This window comes from Tachypleus tridentatus, chromosome 6 (assembly GCF_004210375.1).
Source record: "Tachypleus tridentatus isolate NWPU-2018 chromosome 6, ASM421037v1, whole genome shotgun sequence".
In the NCBI taxonomy this organism is placed as follows: domain Eukaryota; kingdom Metazoa; phylum Arthropoda; class Merostomata; order Xiphosura; family Limulidae; genus Tachypleus; species Tachypleus tridentatus.
This window is the reverse complement of record NC_134830.1, coordinates 165,323,395-165,340,050: the sequence shown is the minus strand read 5'-3', so window position 1 is coordinate 165,340,050 and position 16,656 is coordinate 165,323,395. Positions and strand designations below refer to the sequence as shown.

General features: G+C 35.8%; 1 protein-coding gene across 3 annotated transcripts in view; it reads right to left on the bottom strand.

Annotated features, from left to right (window-relative positions):
* Positions 1-16,361, bottom strand: part of LOC143254357 (high-affinity choline transporter 1-like) — a 47,073-nt gene extending 30,712 nt beyond the window's left edge. The window contains exon 1 of one of the 3 annotated variants that reach the window (XM_076509417.1): positions 16,231-16,361. Coding sequence is in view for 1 of the 3 variants with exons in the window: in XM_076509412.1 (XP_076365527.1) it covers positions 6,205-6,220 (16 nt within the window). In the remaining 2 variants the exon portion in view is untranslated. Of the gene's footprint in view, positions 1-6,204; positions 6,309-16,230 lie in introns of those variants that run through there. The other 2 variants (XM_076509414.1, XM_076509412.1) reach the window with 2 other exon arrangements.
* Between the last annotated feature and the right edge of the window lie 295 nt (positions 16,362-16,656).

Sequence of the window (16,656 nt, the reverse complement as noted above, 5' to 3'; positions counted from 1 at the left end):
ATTAATGCCGGATTATTGCGCACCCTTCATTGTTTAAGTGAGTAAAAGAGTGAGTTGATTCACGAGATGTAAAGAACTGATACATATTAAAAGTTTGTATGTGTTGTAGTAATTGATTACTATTTTCAATAACCTATGATTGTTTGTTTTTGAATTTCGCGCAAATCTACACGAGGGCTGTCTGCGCTAGCTGTCCCTAATTTAGCAGTGTAAGTCCAGAGGGAAGGCAGCTAGTCATTACCACCCACCGCCAACTCTTGGGCTGCTCTTTTACCAACGAATAGTGGGATTGACCGTCACATTATAACGCCCCACGGCTGAAAGGGCGAGCATGTTTGGTGCGACCGGGGTTCGAACCCGCAACCCTCGGATTACGAGTCGAACGTCTTTACGCGCTTGGCCATGCCGGGCCCCACTATTATCAACAACAATAATAAACTACTTTCAAACAATATAAGATTATAACTGTTCTGTTCAACTAAACTTCTAAACTACAACAATAACATAAAAGTTTTAATTTATGGATGATAACATTTCTGAAAGGGTGTGGGGTTTTTGTTGTGTGTGTGTTTTAGTAAATATCACAGCACCATATTCTTCTCATTTAGTATAAAATATATTTAGCCAGAACACCCGTCATTGATATGAGACGTTCCAAATCATGGTTTCCATAGTAACCATATCATAAAAATCTGCTCAGCTTCATCTTAATCTGCATTCACACATTTTAGACACGTGCTTCAAGGGCGTTAAGAGAACGTAATGACAAAGGAAGGCTGTGCCGTTTATCTTTAAGAAAATCACGTGCTTCTCGATCACTTAACAGCAAATTTTCTTTTATTTAGCTTCTTAAATCTTTTCTTCTCATGCTTTGTTAGTTTACTTTTCACAGCATCAGCATTCTTTTCCTGTAATTTTCGTTGTTCATTTTATTTGCCACAGCATGGCGGAAAATATGTTTAAACCTTTTTCATAGTTAGGTACAGTAATTTAATTGTAATACTAAAAATGTATTCATTTCACACCTTTTCGAAAGTGTACTGATAATAATTTAGGACATCTAAGTTAGTAAACACCAATAAAACAAAATTATCTATAGATAGCAGTTTTATATTCTGTTGTTGTTGTTTATTTATTCTAATACAGACTGTAGTCAAAATTTTTATAGGTTTTGAATTTCGTGCAAAGCTACTCGATGGCTGTCTGCGCTAGTCGTCCCTAATTCTGCAATGTAAGACTTGAGGGAAGGCAGCTAGTCATCACCACCCACCGCTAACTCTTTGGATACTCTTTTACCAACGAATAGTGTGATTGATCGTGATTTATAACAACCACACGGCTGAAAGGGCGAGTATGTTTGGTATCATGGGAATTCGAATCCGCGACCCTCAGATTACGAATGGAGTGCTCTAACCACCTAGCTGTGTTGGGCCTTTTTTTGAAGGAAAAATAAAGAGAGAGGTACAGTGAAATAAACTGCATACCATTTACTGGTGGATTTTGATGTTTTTCTAAATAATGTACAGATAGATAAACTAAATTGAAAATTAATTTTAGGAGAAAGAAACATGGATCCAGTGAAACATTAAATGACACGGCAAGGCCAGGTGGGTTAAGGCGTTCGACTCGTAATCTGAGCGTCGTGGGTTCAAATCCCCGTCGCACCAAACATGCTCTCCCTTTCACTTGAAGGAGCGTTATAATGTGACAGTGAATCCCACTATTCGTTGGTGAAAAAGTAGCCCAAGAGCTGGCGGTGGGTAGTGATGACTAGCTGCCTTCCCTCTTGTCTTACACTGCTAAATTAGGGACGGCTAGCACAGATAGCCCTCGAGTTGCTTTGTGCAAAATTCCAAAACAAACAAACAAAGGTTTGCGCGAAATTCAAAAAACAAACCAGTTGCATGGTAATTGGATGAATCAGAGAATTTGTAATACATACTTTTAATATTTTTTTAATATAACAGTTTAGATTGACGTGTTGTGGAGAGGATTTTTAAAGAACCCTCTCACATATTTTACCTCATGAGTAAATGTCTAAAACAAAAGTTCCCTTCCTCCTCAAGCGTCGCTTTCATAAACTCTGTCACTCATAAACACCTGAAACCTTTTACTTAAATGTTTATTTAAACAAATAAAACTAGCCTGTGACGTCAGATGTGAAAGTGCATGTTAAATATTCTTAAATTAACTGATCGTGTCTGGTGGCTCATCAGTAATTTTGAGAGATTATATGGCTTATAACAGCCCGTCGTACACAAAAGCAATCATTTGTAGAGAATAATTATTTTAATGTCTAAGATATTTACTAATTCACATCTGACATATTTTAGAACTAACACATAAAGTGAAGAGATTGTTTATTGTTAAGCCTATCTCAATTCATTATTTGGCTGCCATAGTAAATCAAATCTATTTTGAAGAATGCACGCAGTGCTTAGGCCTTTGCAATGGGATGTTACGGTTTGTGTGAAATGAGTTATAGAAAACCTGAAATTATGTAATATAGTATATCAAGCTCCAAAAATTATTTTCGATTTTAATCTAAATGCATGTACTGGAGAATACCGAGTTTGGTGTAGAAATCCTGTTTTGTTTATAAATTCGAAACTAAAGCCGCACTGCAATGCTCTTTGGGCGCGTTTTCTATTGAGCAAAAGCAAAATGGATGATTTGCGTCAGTTCTCATAATAGGCCTAAATATAGGTAAGGTAGTAACAGTTTGTGAAATTCGGCTGAGTCCACGTTGTCAAATGATTAGAGAATAAACCTTTTATCACTTTTTGTTTTTAAGATAATTCATGTATATATTATAGAAGCAAAACAAGTGTACTTGTTTTAGTTTTCGTGAAAATATGTGTTGTCATCACTACTTAAAATATGTGATAAAATTGCAATGAAGTTATTTCAACTGATGTTTCTGAGAGACACTCTCTCTACTCTTAATAAATAAATAACTTGAAAACAAATTCAACACACTCATGGTTGCAATTCTTATCCAGTATTCATTGCATGTTATCAATTTAAAGGCATTTTGTAAATATTGAAAATAACAGAAAAAGATATACAGCTCTTCTGTTCTAAACGTGTATGTAACGCTAGAACGTTACCATCATTACATATACATATAACAACAGGCCGTGTTTTACATGAAGATGTAGTATAGGGTTACGGTTTTAAAACTGTTTAAAATAATATATCGTCACTCTAAATACATTATAATGCAGAAACTTAACCTTATACACAGTTGTGATTAACCCCAACAAACAAGCATTAGGTAACTTAAGAACACTATTTAGGACTTAGTTTCATACGTCACTAGAACATTATATCCAACATAAATGCAATGCTAGAACACTGCTTCGTTGTATATTTACATTATTAAAATTTTACTCTGAACACATGCGTAAGTATTGTAAAAACGACTTTCTTCTCGCATTACTCTCAACACATATGCAACGCTGTACAAGTACACTTGTAATAATAATTTTATACTTTTAATTACAAGTGTTTATTACAGTTTTATATTGTCAGTTAAGAGAAGTATTTATTACAGTTTTACATTATTAGTTAAGAGGAGTATTACAGTTTTACATTGTCAGCTTGATGAAGCGTTTATTACAGTTCTAAGTAATGAATCACATAGTTTTTCCTTAACTATGAATGGAGTTCACGTAATGAATCATACTTTATGGCTATAAAAACACTGATTGAAAAACTGACGATAAAAGAAATAAGCGATATCATTCATTTTATACATAAAATATACAGATCTTTGAGTCATTTAATGGTTTGGTTTGTTTTGAATTTCGCGTAAAGCTACATGAGGACTATCTGCGCTAGCCGTCCCTAATTTAGCAGTGTAAGAGTAGTGGGAAGACAGTTAATCATCACCGCTAACTCTGGGCTACTCTTTTACCAACGAATAGTGGGATTGACTATCACATTATAACGCCCTTTGGCTGAAAGGGCGAGTATGTTTGGTGCGACGGAGATTTAAAACCGCAACCCCAGGATCACGAGTTGAGCGCTTTAACCACCTAGCCATGTTAATAAAGATCTTATACACAAGAAATTAGTTGACTCAAACGAAATTTTATGCGTAAGTAGTTTACCAAAATATGTTTTAAAAGCCGATGAGGTCGGATCTCATTGGTAATTCTGGAGATAGGGATTTTTCAAAATTTTGCGATGTCAGTTTTTAAAAAGTCTCTAACTTAATGTAAAATAATACTACTACATAAATAAAGACTTTAAACAATGAAACTGACGCACAAATGCTGAATGAATTATCATAGGATATATCCTGTTATTTCACAGCAGGAATAATTATACATGTGTAGATACTTTATTTATTATGTAATTTAAAATTAAATTTTAAAACCATGTACACGTTTTAAAAGCTCGAGATATCTGAAACTAAAGAAGAAATATCCGAGCCTAGTACGAAAGGCTTAGCAAACAACAGGAATAATGGTTATCTGTTTGTTTGTTTTGAATTTCGCGCAAAGTTACTCGAGGGCTATCTGAGCTAGCCGTCCCTAATTTAGCAGTGTAAGACTAGAGGGAAGGTAGCTCGTCATCACCACCCACCGCCAACTCTTGGGCTACTCTTTTACCAACGAATAGTAGGATTGACCGTCACATTATAACGCCCCCACGGCTGAAAGGGCGAGCATATGTAGTGCTACCGGGATTCGAGCCCTCGACTTTCGGATTACTAGTCGAACGCCTTAATACGCTTTGCCATGCCGAGCCCATTGTTATCTCTTTGTGACAGACGTAAATAAGATGGATTTCAGAACTATTTGGTTGCTATAAGAACTCAAGCCTGAGCATGTGAAAGTGTTCTGCGGTGCGTTTGTTAAAAATGTAGTCGTAGATGATTTTAGTCTTTGCAATAAAATATAATAACTTAAGTTCTTAAAACAGAGTTACTTTTTATTCTTATTCAGAGATACTTACAACACAGATATTATAATAGTGTCTTTACAGAACTGTCAAACACTTTTAACATTTTCTTTCTGTTTCCATGTTATAATGACATCGTTTTTATGTTGCCCAATAGGGACACGTACAGCATTATATTTTAATACTCGCTGTTGGGCAATAATACGGTGTAGTTGTTACTAAGTTCGTAAGACCGTTAGGAGGGTTGTTTCTCTTTTCAAAACTAAAAAAAAAGAAAATATAATATATAGCTCCTTGCTTTTAGATATGATATCGAAATGTTAATATAGGTTTATGGCAGGTATTAAATCACAGCTGGTTATTAAAGCCATATTATTTGCTAGCAGTTCTGTGCCGTGCATGAAGGACAGGTTTATTATCTTCTGTCGGCCCGGCATGGCCAAGCGTGTTAAGGCGTGCGACTCGTAATCTGAGGGTCGCGGGATCGAATCCCCGTCACACCAAACATGCTCGCCCTTTCAGCCTTGGGGCATTATAATGTTACAGTCAATCCCACTATTCGTTCGTAGAAGAGTAGCCAAAGAGTTGGCGGTGGGTAGTGATGAGTAGCTGCTTTCCCTCGGTCTCCCTGATAATTGGTGCAATACATCTGTTTACGAGGCTTTCTGTAAATTTTGAATTTCATGTTGTAGAGTTTGAAGCAGTGATTAATAAGTTTAGTTTATGGTATTTGTTGTTTTTTTTAAGTAACAAACACGATGTATAACAGTTTATTTTAAGGTATAAAGTTATCTGCCCTTCTTGCAGTTGAAGTAGTAAGTTATTTGTTTAAAATAAAGAGAAGTAGATTTGCTTTCTGACAGCACGATAAAATTAAGTTACAAAACACAGCTAAGCTGCTACAAATATGTCTCCTACAACTGATCGAATATAGCGTATAATTAAACTGAGTCGAACTGGCTTTCCATAACGGAAATACAGCATGTTACGATTTAAAGTTAAGTTGGTTCAGAGTTAAACTAATTCGTATTAGTGTCCTATAACTAACATAGAACATAGGATTAAGTTATTTCAGATTAGATTCTTTCTAATCTAAAGAAAAAACAAAGTAACAAAGTGATTAAATGTTTCCCAGTTTTTCTATTATACCTTAAAGAAACATGTTAACCTGGAATAAGACACTATCGATTTAGGACAGGTATTAAATGTGAAATTTAAAGAAAATAAACTACATTCTTATAAAAATGAATGAATGAATAAATATGTAGTTAGGAATCTATCATCCTTACATACCTACCTTTAAACCCATGGATCTGAGATATTCATCTCAACCACTCTCGACTTTAGAATCAGGTACCAGCATGTCTCTGTGCGAAACGTCTCTGCGACATCCACCAGGACTGTCTCCTGACAGTGGGTAAGGAGGCTCGACGCTCGTTATTGTGAACTGTGCAAGCTCGAGTTTACCATGCACACAAAGCCTAAACCTCTTCGAAATGTAACGATTCACGATAAATGCATAATCTATTATAAAACATCCGAGAAACACGCGTTCAAAATAAAATAATAGATAATAGTTTCAGACTGTCATTGCAGTTGAAATTATTGTTCATTTGAAATTGTTATTTTAAGTTACTTACCCAATATACAACTGATAAACGTCCTTGTAGTAACATCTCAAAAAATGGTCTATTAAAACGTTAGCTAGACCCGGCATGGCCAGGTGGTTAGGGCCCTCGACTCGTAATCCGAGGGTCGCGGGTTCAAATCCCCGTCATACCAAATATGTTCGCCCTTTCAGCTGTGGGGCATTATAATGTTACGGTCAATCTCACTATTCATTGTTAAAATAGTATCACAAGACTTGGGAGTGGGTGGTGATGACTAGCGGCCTTCCCTCTAGTCTTACACTACTAAATTAGGGACGGCTAGCGCAGATAGACCTCGTGTAGCTTTGCGCGAAATTCAAAAACAAACAAAACCTTAGAAATTCTCCATTAATGAGTTTGTGAAAGTGGTCTCACCAGAAATATCAAATCTGAATTCGTTTAGCTGAAGTCAGAAACTTCACCCTTCAGTTACTTACAGTCTTCTAGAAATATATTCACATTCACTTTCTTCTGCGTTTGACACTTGTCTTGATATTTACATCCTCGTATTCTTGTATAGGTACGAACTTCAATAAACAGCAGCTAATTAAAGACATTCTCTTTAGTTTTAGAAGTATTAATTCCCATTAATTAATAAAAAGTATTAATTAATGTGATTGCCCAAGAAGATCAGTAGGGAGGAAATAAAGCTTGGGGCAGCTTTGTTGCACTCCAGGATCTTTTTTATTTGTGGTCCAACGAAGACACCAGCTTTGACCTTTGCCTCAGACAGCTTAGGAAAGGAGTCTCGAAGGTACTTGAAGGCTGCAGACTCCTTATCAAGAGCTGTTAGAAATTGTTTCATAAGACCTAATGGGAACAAACACCTTCTGGAGGTCCAGTAATGGCCCGCACTTGACATTGTGCGTCCCCACGGAGAACTCGGTCTGTTGTAGCCAGTGCTTCCTGTTCTGGTGCGCTGCGGTGTCCCTGCTGTCCCAAAGGCAAAGATAACAGGGAAACTTGGTAAAGTCTCCTTGGAGACCCATCAGGAATGCCACCATTTTGAAGTCTCCGATAACCTCCCATCATGCTTCAAGGCTTCTAGCAAGGTCTTGATGCTGTTGTATTCCTCTTTGAAGTGCACCAAAATATATTTAAATTTTAAAATGTGTAAAATTTGTATAATGTAAACTCTTACTCTTCAAGGAAGCAAAAATTGTCCGTCTTACCTTCTAGAGTTTTCTTGCAGTGTTTGCAAGTAAAATGAAGTGCCCAGTTCTTGTCTTGATCCCCCACAGGCATGTCGAAGTATGCTTTGTAGACTTCATACATTTTAGCAGATGCTGCCACAGAGTACTTTTTCGCTCTTGTCTTGATAAATTGGCCACATATATAGTAGAATGTGTCTGGAGAATGCTTGCAGCTTCTTGATGCCACCTATGATAAAATCATATAGGTCTATGTGTTCACTTAGGCAACTAGAACTAAACTGACGTGGTTAGTTGTGAGCCCCTGTATATATATATTGTTAGGGAAAGTTCTAGAAAAGTCTAGAACGTTTTTGAAAATTTTTGTAAGTTCGAGAAAATTCTCTATCAACTACTCAGCACTGAATCTACCTGGAACGTTCTGGAAAATTGGTAAATTTGAAAATTTCATTACCCAGGTCATAGAAACAAAGTTTGAAGAGAGAAAATAGGCCTTTTCCATTTACTTTAGGCATGAGCAATTGGGAAATAACACCTTTTACCCAGGAACAATAAAAAGTAAAAATGTTGTTACATAATGTTACTAGTAAGTGTTAATTCGAGTTAAACAATGGTTTTGACGGGTGAAATGCATTATTAATAAGTGTTAGTATGATTTTAACAATGGTTTTGACGAGTAAAATGCATTATTAGCAAGTATTATTATGATTTAAACAATGGATTCAACGAGTGAAATACATTATTAATAAGTGTTATTATGATTTGAACAATGGTTTTGACAAGTGAAATGCATAATAAGCAAGTGTTATTGTAATTTAAACATTGGTTTTGACGAGTGGAATGCTTTATTAGTAAGTGTTATTATGATTTAAACAATGGATTCGACCAGTGAAATACATTATTAACAAGTGTTATTATGATTTGAACAATGCATTATTGCATTGCTAATGCATTATTTGTAATTGCTATTATGATTTAAAGATTAGTTTTGACGAGTGAAATATATTATTAGTAAGTGTTATTATAATTTAAACAACGGTTTTGACGAGTGAAATACGTTATTAACAAGAGTTATTATGATTTAAATAATAGATTCAACGAGTAAAATACATTATTAGTAAGTGTTATTATAATTTAAACAATGGTTTTGACGAGTGAAATGCATTATTGGCAAGTGTTATTGCAATTCAAACATTGGTTTTGAAGAGTGGAATGCATTATTAGCAAGTGTTATTATAATTTAAACAATGGTTTTGACGAGTGGAACGCTTTATTAGTAAGTATTATTATGATTTAAACGATGGATTCGATCAGTGAAATAACAAGTGTTATTATGATTTAAACAATGGTTTTCACGAGTGAAATGCATTATTAGTAATTGCTATTATGATTTAAAGATTAGTTTTGACGCGTGAAATGCATTATTAGTAAGTATTATTATAATTTAAAGAATGGTTTTGACGAGTGAAATACATTATTGACAAGTGTTATTATGATTTAAACAATGGATTCAACGAGTGAAATAAATTATTAGTAAGTGTTATTATAATTTAATCAATGGTTTTGACGAGTGAAATGCATTATTAGCAATTGTTAGTATGATTTGAACATTAGTTTTGACGAGTGAAATGCATTATTAGCAAATGTTATTATGATTTAAACAATGGTTTTGACGAGTGAAATGCATCATTAGTAAGTGTTATTATGATTTGAACAATGATTTTGACGAGTGAAATGCATATTAGCAAGTATTATTATAATTTAAACATTGGTTTTGACGAGTGAAATGCATTATTAGCGAGTGTTGTTATGATTTAAACAATGGTTTTGACGAGCGAAATGCATCATCAGTAAGCGTTTTTATAATTTAAACAACGATTTTGAGTGAAATACATTACGTAAAGGCCCCAGTGGCACAGCGGCCTGTCTTCGGACAACGCTAGAAACTGGATATCGATATCCGTGGTAGGGAGATAACAGATAGCCCGCTGTTGAGCTTTGTACTTAATTCCAAACAAACAAATAAGTAAGCATTAAAAAAATTGTAGAATTATTTTAACACAGTCATAGCTAGAAATAGGATAAACTAGCGAGAATTATTTATAACATTGTCCTATTCCACTCTTGTAAATTTGTCAGACGTTTTCATCTGACACACTATCATGATTTAATTAGTTTTTTTATTCAACCTAGACTTTAACGAACGCGTATAAAAATATAGGGCCTGGCATGGCCAAGCGTGTTAAGGCGTGCGACTCGTAATCTGAGGGTCGCGGGTTCGCATCCCCATCACGCCAAACATGCTCGCTCTTTCAGCCGTGGGGGCGTTATAATGTAACGGTCAATCCCACTATTCGTTGGTAAAAGAGTAGCCCAAGAGTTGGCGGTGGGTGGTGATGACGAGCTACCTTCCCTCTAGTCTTACACTGCTAATTTAGGGACGGCTAGCACAGATAGCCCTCGAGTAGCTTTGTGCGAAATTCCAAAACAAACAAACAAACAATATAGCATTAGTGGGTTGTCTCCTCTTTGTCAACACCACAACTAACACTATTAATTACAAATTAATAATCATTTCATAAAACGTCATGATTGAAATATCTTGTTTTTCTTAATACCTGATTTGTTAAAGTTAAAGTTATTTGTTAAAGTTTGCGATGTATTTCATTTAAGCCTAATTAAAACAGTGAATTAGTTAATCAGTAGGTTTTATCTAACTAGCTCGTAAGGCCATCAGATCTTTTTTTCATCCTATTTATTTAGTATGATGTTTAAAAGAGAATGTAATTTAAAAAAAAATAGTCAAGTTGTTATTGGTTTTACAAACCATATTATGAACCCCATCCACGATTTACTAAAAGAGAGAGACATAATTAACGTGAATTCAATAATTATGTTTTTGTTTTGTTTTTTCTAATAGGTCGTTGGAAGTAATTAACTATTACTTCTATTTCAGTGGAAAAAACTTGCTATGTCCCCGGTTGAGCAGCGGAAAGTTCTGTGTTCCATAACTTACATGTAGTTTAGTTGCAGTCACGTGCGTAGTATGGTCTTTGTACCTGCTCATCGATCGTACTGAGAAGAAATGAGACTTGGAGTACCAGACTGGCCGTTCTGGACAAAACTAATCGTTGTGACTATCAGTTGTACGGGATGATTAATCTTTATGTTGGTCCATCTTAAGATGTGCGTTCAATTGTTTAATCACTATAGAAGCTTCAACCGTATGATTTACGTACAAAACGCCCCTGAGAAAGGAACGCTCAGCACAGAACATTCCTTAAAACTGGAAACGAAACGATTACCATAGGTAAGGGGGCGTCTCCAACAGAAGGGTTCAGCAGCTGTGATTGGAAACGTAACAACCACCATAGGTAAGGGGCGTCTCCAACAGAAGGGTTCAGCAGCTGTGACTGGAAACGTAACAATCACCATAGGTAAGGGGGCGTCTCCAACAGAAGAGTTCAGCAGTTGTGACTGGAAACGTAACAATCACCATAGGTAAGGGGGCGTCTCCAACAGAAGAGTTCAGCAGTTGTGACTGGAAACGTAACAATCACCATAGGTAAGGGGGCGTCTCCAACAGACGAGTTCAGCAGCTGTGACTGGAAACGTAACAATCACCATAGGTAATCTAACAGAAGAGTTCTGCAGCTGTGTCTGTGGTAGCTACATCCTCTAAATGTAAATGCCTCAAGTATTGTACCACCAGATTCCGCCACTGTCCCTGGAAGTAACCTTTCAATATCTGGTGATGGTTTACTTCTAGCAACAGTTGTCAAAGAAAAGTCACAAGCTACCACTCGGGTTAGAGAATCAAAATGTTGAACACCTCTGAGAATCAAAATGTTGAACACCTCTGAGTTTCACATCATAGTAAACAAGGCTCTAAAAGTTTCTCTTGCGCTTGCTTCGTGACCAGTTAACTAGTTTTACTGTTTTGATCTATGAAGCTACAAAATAAACTTCTGAACAAATACTTACAAGTGCTTTAGAGAAAGTCTCGAAGTGCGTAGATCATGATAAATTGACATCATTTATCACTGCACAAGAACACTAGATTTTATTGTTGTTGTTAAAAGCAAAATTTAAAAAACCCGGCGGGTTTTGGTATTTCTATTTTGATATTTTCAAAAGCTAGTAAATTGTCATATGTAAATACAATGTAGAACAGGGATGCGGCTTATTGGTTAGCATGTCAGGCTGTGAATACGAAAGCTTGAAACTATCGTAACCAACGCCTTTAACCTGTTCAATGCCGTAGACGAGATAACTCGTCGAAGCCGATCGGTAACACAGTGCCATGGACGAGTTAATTCGTTCTCAATAATGCCAAACTTCAACGTATGATGTCAGCACCATGCATCCATTTGACCTAGTTACAAATTGTTTCACTTTCGATCCAAAATGGCGTCACGAAAAAAGTTACAAAATGAAGAAGTATTAGAGTTGTATTTTGAACTTGGTTCGGAGTTTGAAGATAGCAGTGACGATTCAGAAGATTCGGATTTTGAAGATTCTTTGAAAAATACGGAAATACAACGCTCAGATATTAGTGAAGATGATAATAACTGGCCATCAACCAGCACTGGTAACGGACGATAAAACCAGGGGGTAAACGTAAAATTGCAAGTCGTGGTAAGACCAGTTCCAAGAAAAAGTGCCCTAATGACAATGATTGGAATGCTGAGTCCTTTGCTGCTCCAGTTATAAACCCCTTCTCAGGAAATCATGGTGTTCAGTACGACGATTTGAGCCAAGACTCAAAGCCTTTTCATTGTTTTCAAAAGTTTTTCCCTCCCACAATTGTCAACCATATTGTAACAGAGACCAATAAATACGCAGAAACTATGATGTCCCGCGCTGATTTGAAGGAACCATCTAGAGTAAAATGATGGAAGCCAACTAACCAGAAGGAAATTTATGAATTTGTGTGTCTGATAATGCTAATGAGCATAGCAAGAAAACCAATTATTTCCATGTACTTCAGTACTGACCCTTTGCTTGCTACATCCATATTTAGTCAGTGCATGTCAAAAAAACGGTGTTTTCTTTTTGCTGACAATACCCAGGAAAATATTGTTGGCCAACGACACCACAAGAAAAAGCCCATTATTGACCATTTACGGGAAATATTTAGAACCTCATATGTACTAAACGAACGTATTTGTATTAACGAATCTTTGATACCATGGAAGAGTCGACTGGGATTTCGACAGAATATTCCACCTAAAAGGGCTAGGTTTGGAGTCAAAGGTTTTGAGCTATGTGAAAGTGTAACAGGCTATATATATGTAAAAACGGCTCGTTTGGGTTGAGAAAATGAGCCGTTTTTACATTATATTGTTTTCTACAAGTGGGTTTTCTCGACATTACCGTAACAGGCTATGTTTAGGACTTTTTCATCTATACTGGTGCTACTACACAGTAGAGCACGAAAGAGGGCGGACAGGGCGAACGTGTTGTACGCACATTGATGAAACCATTATTTGGACAAAATTCTAAGCTCTATTTGGATTGTTTTTTTTTACAAGGGTCACTTTAGCGAAGTCATTACTTGATTGTGACACCTATTTGTGTGGGACAGTAATGAAAAATCGAATTGGGATGCCGAAATATTTCACAAATATCCAAAGGAGAGAAATGGAAGTGGCACAAAAAGACAGCATTGGTGTTTTTCACTGGAAGGATAAGAGAGACATTTTCATGTTGAGTACGATACACGACAATACCATGCAAAACACTGGGAAGTTCAATCGTGCTACTGGTGCAGTTATTGTAAAACCAAAATGTCTCATTGATTGCAGTCGTTATATGGGAGGGGTTGACTTACGTGACAGTGTGTTGAATGCTTATCCGAATATGCGCAAGGTTGTCAAGTGGTACAAAAAAGTATTTTTTCACATGATGGATATAGCGGTGTACAGTGCTTTGGTAGTTTACAAATCACTGGGAAACAACCTGTCTCTCCTGGAGTTCAGACTCGGTATCTTCCGTATTCTGGTTGAAGATTACCGCAACCAGCGCTCAAAATCCACCGGAGGCCGGCCTTCCTTGGAAAAAAAAAAAAAAACCTTCTCCTCACATAACGTCACTTCCCAACGCTTATTCCCCAAACAGAAAAGAAAACGTTCCCCACCAGACAGTGTAAAGTGTACTATGACAAATCCACGAGGAGGGAAAGCAAATATGAATGTTCTGATTGCAAAGCGGCTCTTTGTGTTGACCCTGCTTCAAAACATTTCACACGAATGTGAATTATTAAATGTGTCATGTATTTCAATACCCAAAAATGACATTTTGTGCATTATTGTTTCATGTTTTGTACATATTTCTTCATTTTGTGTACTACTATAAGTTTGTCTTAGAGAAATAATAGTATTTTGCTTATTTCCTTTGTTTTAAAAATTACTCAATTTTGCTGCCGTAGCAGCTGAATTACTTGGCAGTCAACAGGTTAAGTGTAATGATGACAGTATGGGTGTTCAAACATTGTGTTAAAATGTATTAATATTTATTTTTCCATGAGCTGCTGTCGGATCCGCGTCGCTCTGTCAAATTGCATTCAAAATTGCAGTTTTACTTCTAAATTAAATGCAGAAAATCTTCACCAAAGAAAAGGCCTGGGATGGCCAGGTGGTTAATGCAGGCACTCGACTCGTAATCTGAGGGTCACGGATTCGATTCCCCGTCACACCAAAGATGCTCGCCATTTCAGCCGTGGGGGCGCTATAAGGTGCGGTCAATTTCACAATCTGTTGGTAAAATCGTATCCCAAGAGTTGGCGGTGGATGGTGATGACTAGCTGCCTTACACTGCCAAATTATGGACGGCTGGCGCAAATAGCCATCGTATAGCTTTGCGCGAAATTACAAACAAACGATAGAAGAACAGTTTGTTTGTTTGTTTGTTGATTTCGCACAAAGCTGGCGCAAATAGCCATCGTATAGCTTAGTGCGGCTGGGAGGGCGAGCATGTTTAACGCGACGAAATTCCGCAAACAAACGATAGAAGAACAGTATATTTTATTTCAAAATGATACTAACAAAATTCAACATTATCCACAACAAACCAGATGTCTTATTAATATACAGAGATAATTACTGTCTACTTTTCCACAGCGTGAGAAACAAAACGCTATCTTAAAGTGTCTTTTAGGCATGTCATATCTACTATATCGTGAAATCCGAACGTTCCGCTAACGCCTATTCTTCACAATTATACGAGTGAAGAGTTTTTCCAAAAATATCTTCAGTCATGAAACGCAGATAGCCCTCAAGTAGCGCGAAACTCAAAACAAAGAAACAACCTTCTCTATCTTCAGGAATGAAAGTTTACACTTGTAAAGACCAATTAAACCTTCTTATATTCCTGGCTAGATTACTATAGAGAATGAGCTGGCAGTATAGAATTACAAATGTAATTAGTTGAATGACCCGAAACCAGGTAGTCCGTATAGAGTTCTGGTTTTAATACTCTTCAGAGTTCCAACAATATCTGCACCTAATACTAACTTATCATATTATATTGTTTCTGATTCCCGTCAGAAAAGAAACAAAAGCGTTGAAGGTTGGCGGTAGAGATGAAACATTTGATGTCTTTTTGTCTGTTCTATTTAAATAATGAAATATGTCTTTTCACATAGATTCTTGAAGTTTTTCATTATTGTTGAAAACTAAAGATAGCTCTTGGAATCAAAGATAAAAATAATTCTAATGTACTTATGGAATAGATTTTAAAATATAATACACTTAATTATGCAGACTAAAAGGGAGTCCACCCATTTCAGTTCAATTTGGAAATCTTGATCAGTTAGCTGATGTAGATTTCTAAACCCAACTGAAATAAAGATAATGCTTTTTTTTAGAGACATCTTATTTTTATTTATGATGTTAGAAAAACACGTACGTTCAACTTCTCTTGATATAAATGAAATAAATAGCCAATGACCTGAGCGCTTTCGAAAGGTAGACCTTTCTACTTCATTAGCAAAAGACATCTAGTGTCATTTTTGTAAAAGTAGAGATTTGCAATTTTTTAAATCATAACGACTGTCCCTGATCACGTACAGGTGAACCAAAGTTTCAATCACTGTTTCGAGCGTATGGCTATATATACATGAAACAAACAACTTGTAATATTCCAATCATGTGATGATTATTAACTTCATAAATATCTAACAAATTATATAATAATTAATCAATAAATTAGAGCATTTCAGGAAACATTTATTCGATAAATCCAAAAGTTAGTACCAGTACTACTACATTACAAAAGTTATTTTTCCTAACGTTATTTACTGTGAATAAATAAAAAAATGATTTATTTTTATTTTTGTGTAATATTATTTAAATTGACTCATAAAATTATTACAAAATTCGCTATAGCAATATTTTTCTGATTAATGTCAGTTCAAATATCCTTTCTATAATATTTTATAAACATTATATCATTAAGTGCATAAAAATACGGAAATTTCTAACATATACACGTACAAACTAAAAATATCAAGTACTTACAAACGGATATTAATTTCGTAACTTGCTCAAAGATGACGCTTGATATAACACGGTTCGTCCAGAACAGGGATGAGAAACGTATTTTCCATAGTGGCTACAACTGTGACTAATGAAAACAACGTTGGCCACGCTGTTAACGAAAAAGAAAGATGTTAGTTTAATCAAAATAATTGCATTTCAACTGACCTTCAATGTGAAAATTGATGGGGTTTTCATCAACAAGTTTCGTGAAATTTGGCTTAATATCTATGCTCAATGAGGATCTTAGCTCTGCCTCTAAATTTATGTCAGTAAGCCGAAATCTGTATCTAGACTTAAGAAAATCTAGCGTAGAAAATGCTGACTCACACACCCATGTGGATCCAAACATGAAAAATAACTTTGGAATTGCTATCTTTAAATTTTGAAGAATAGTGAGCCATATCT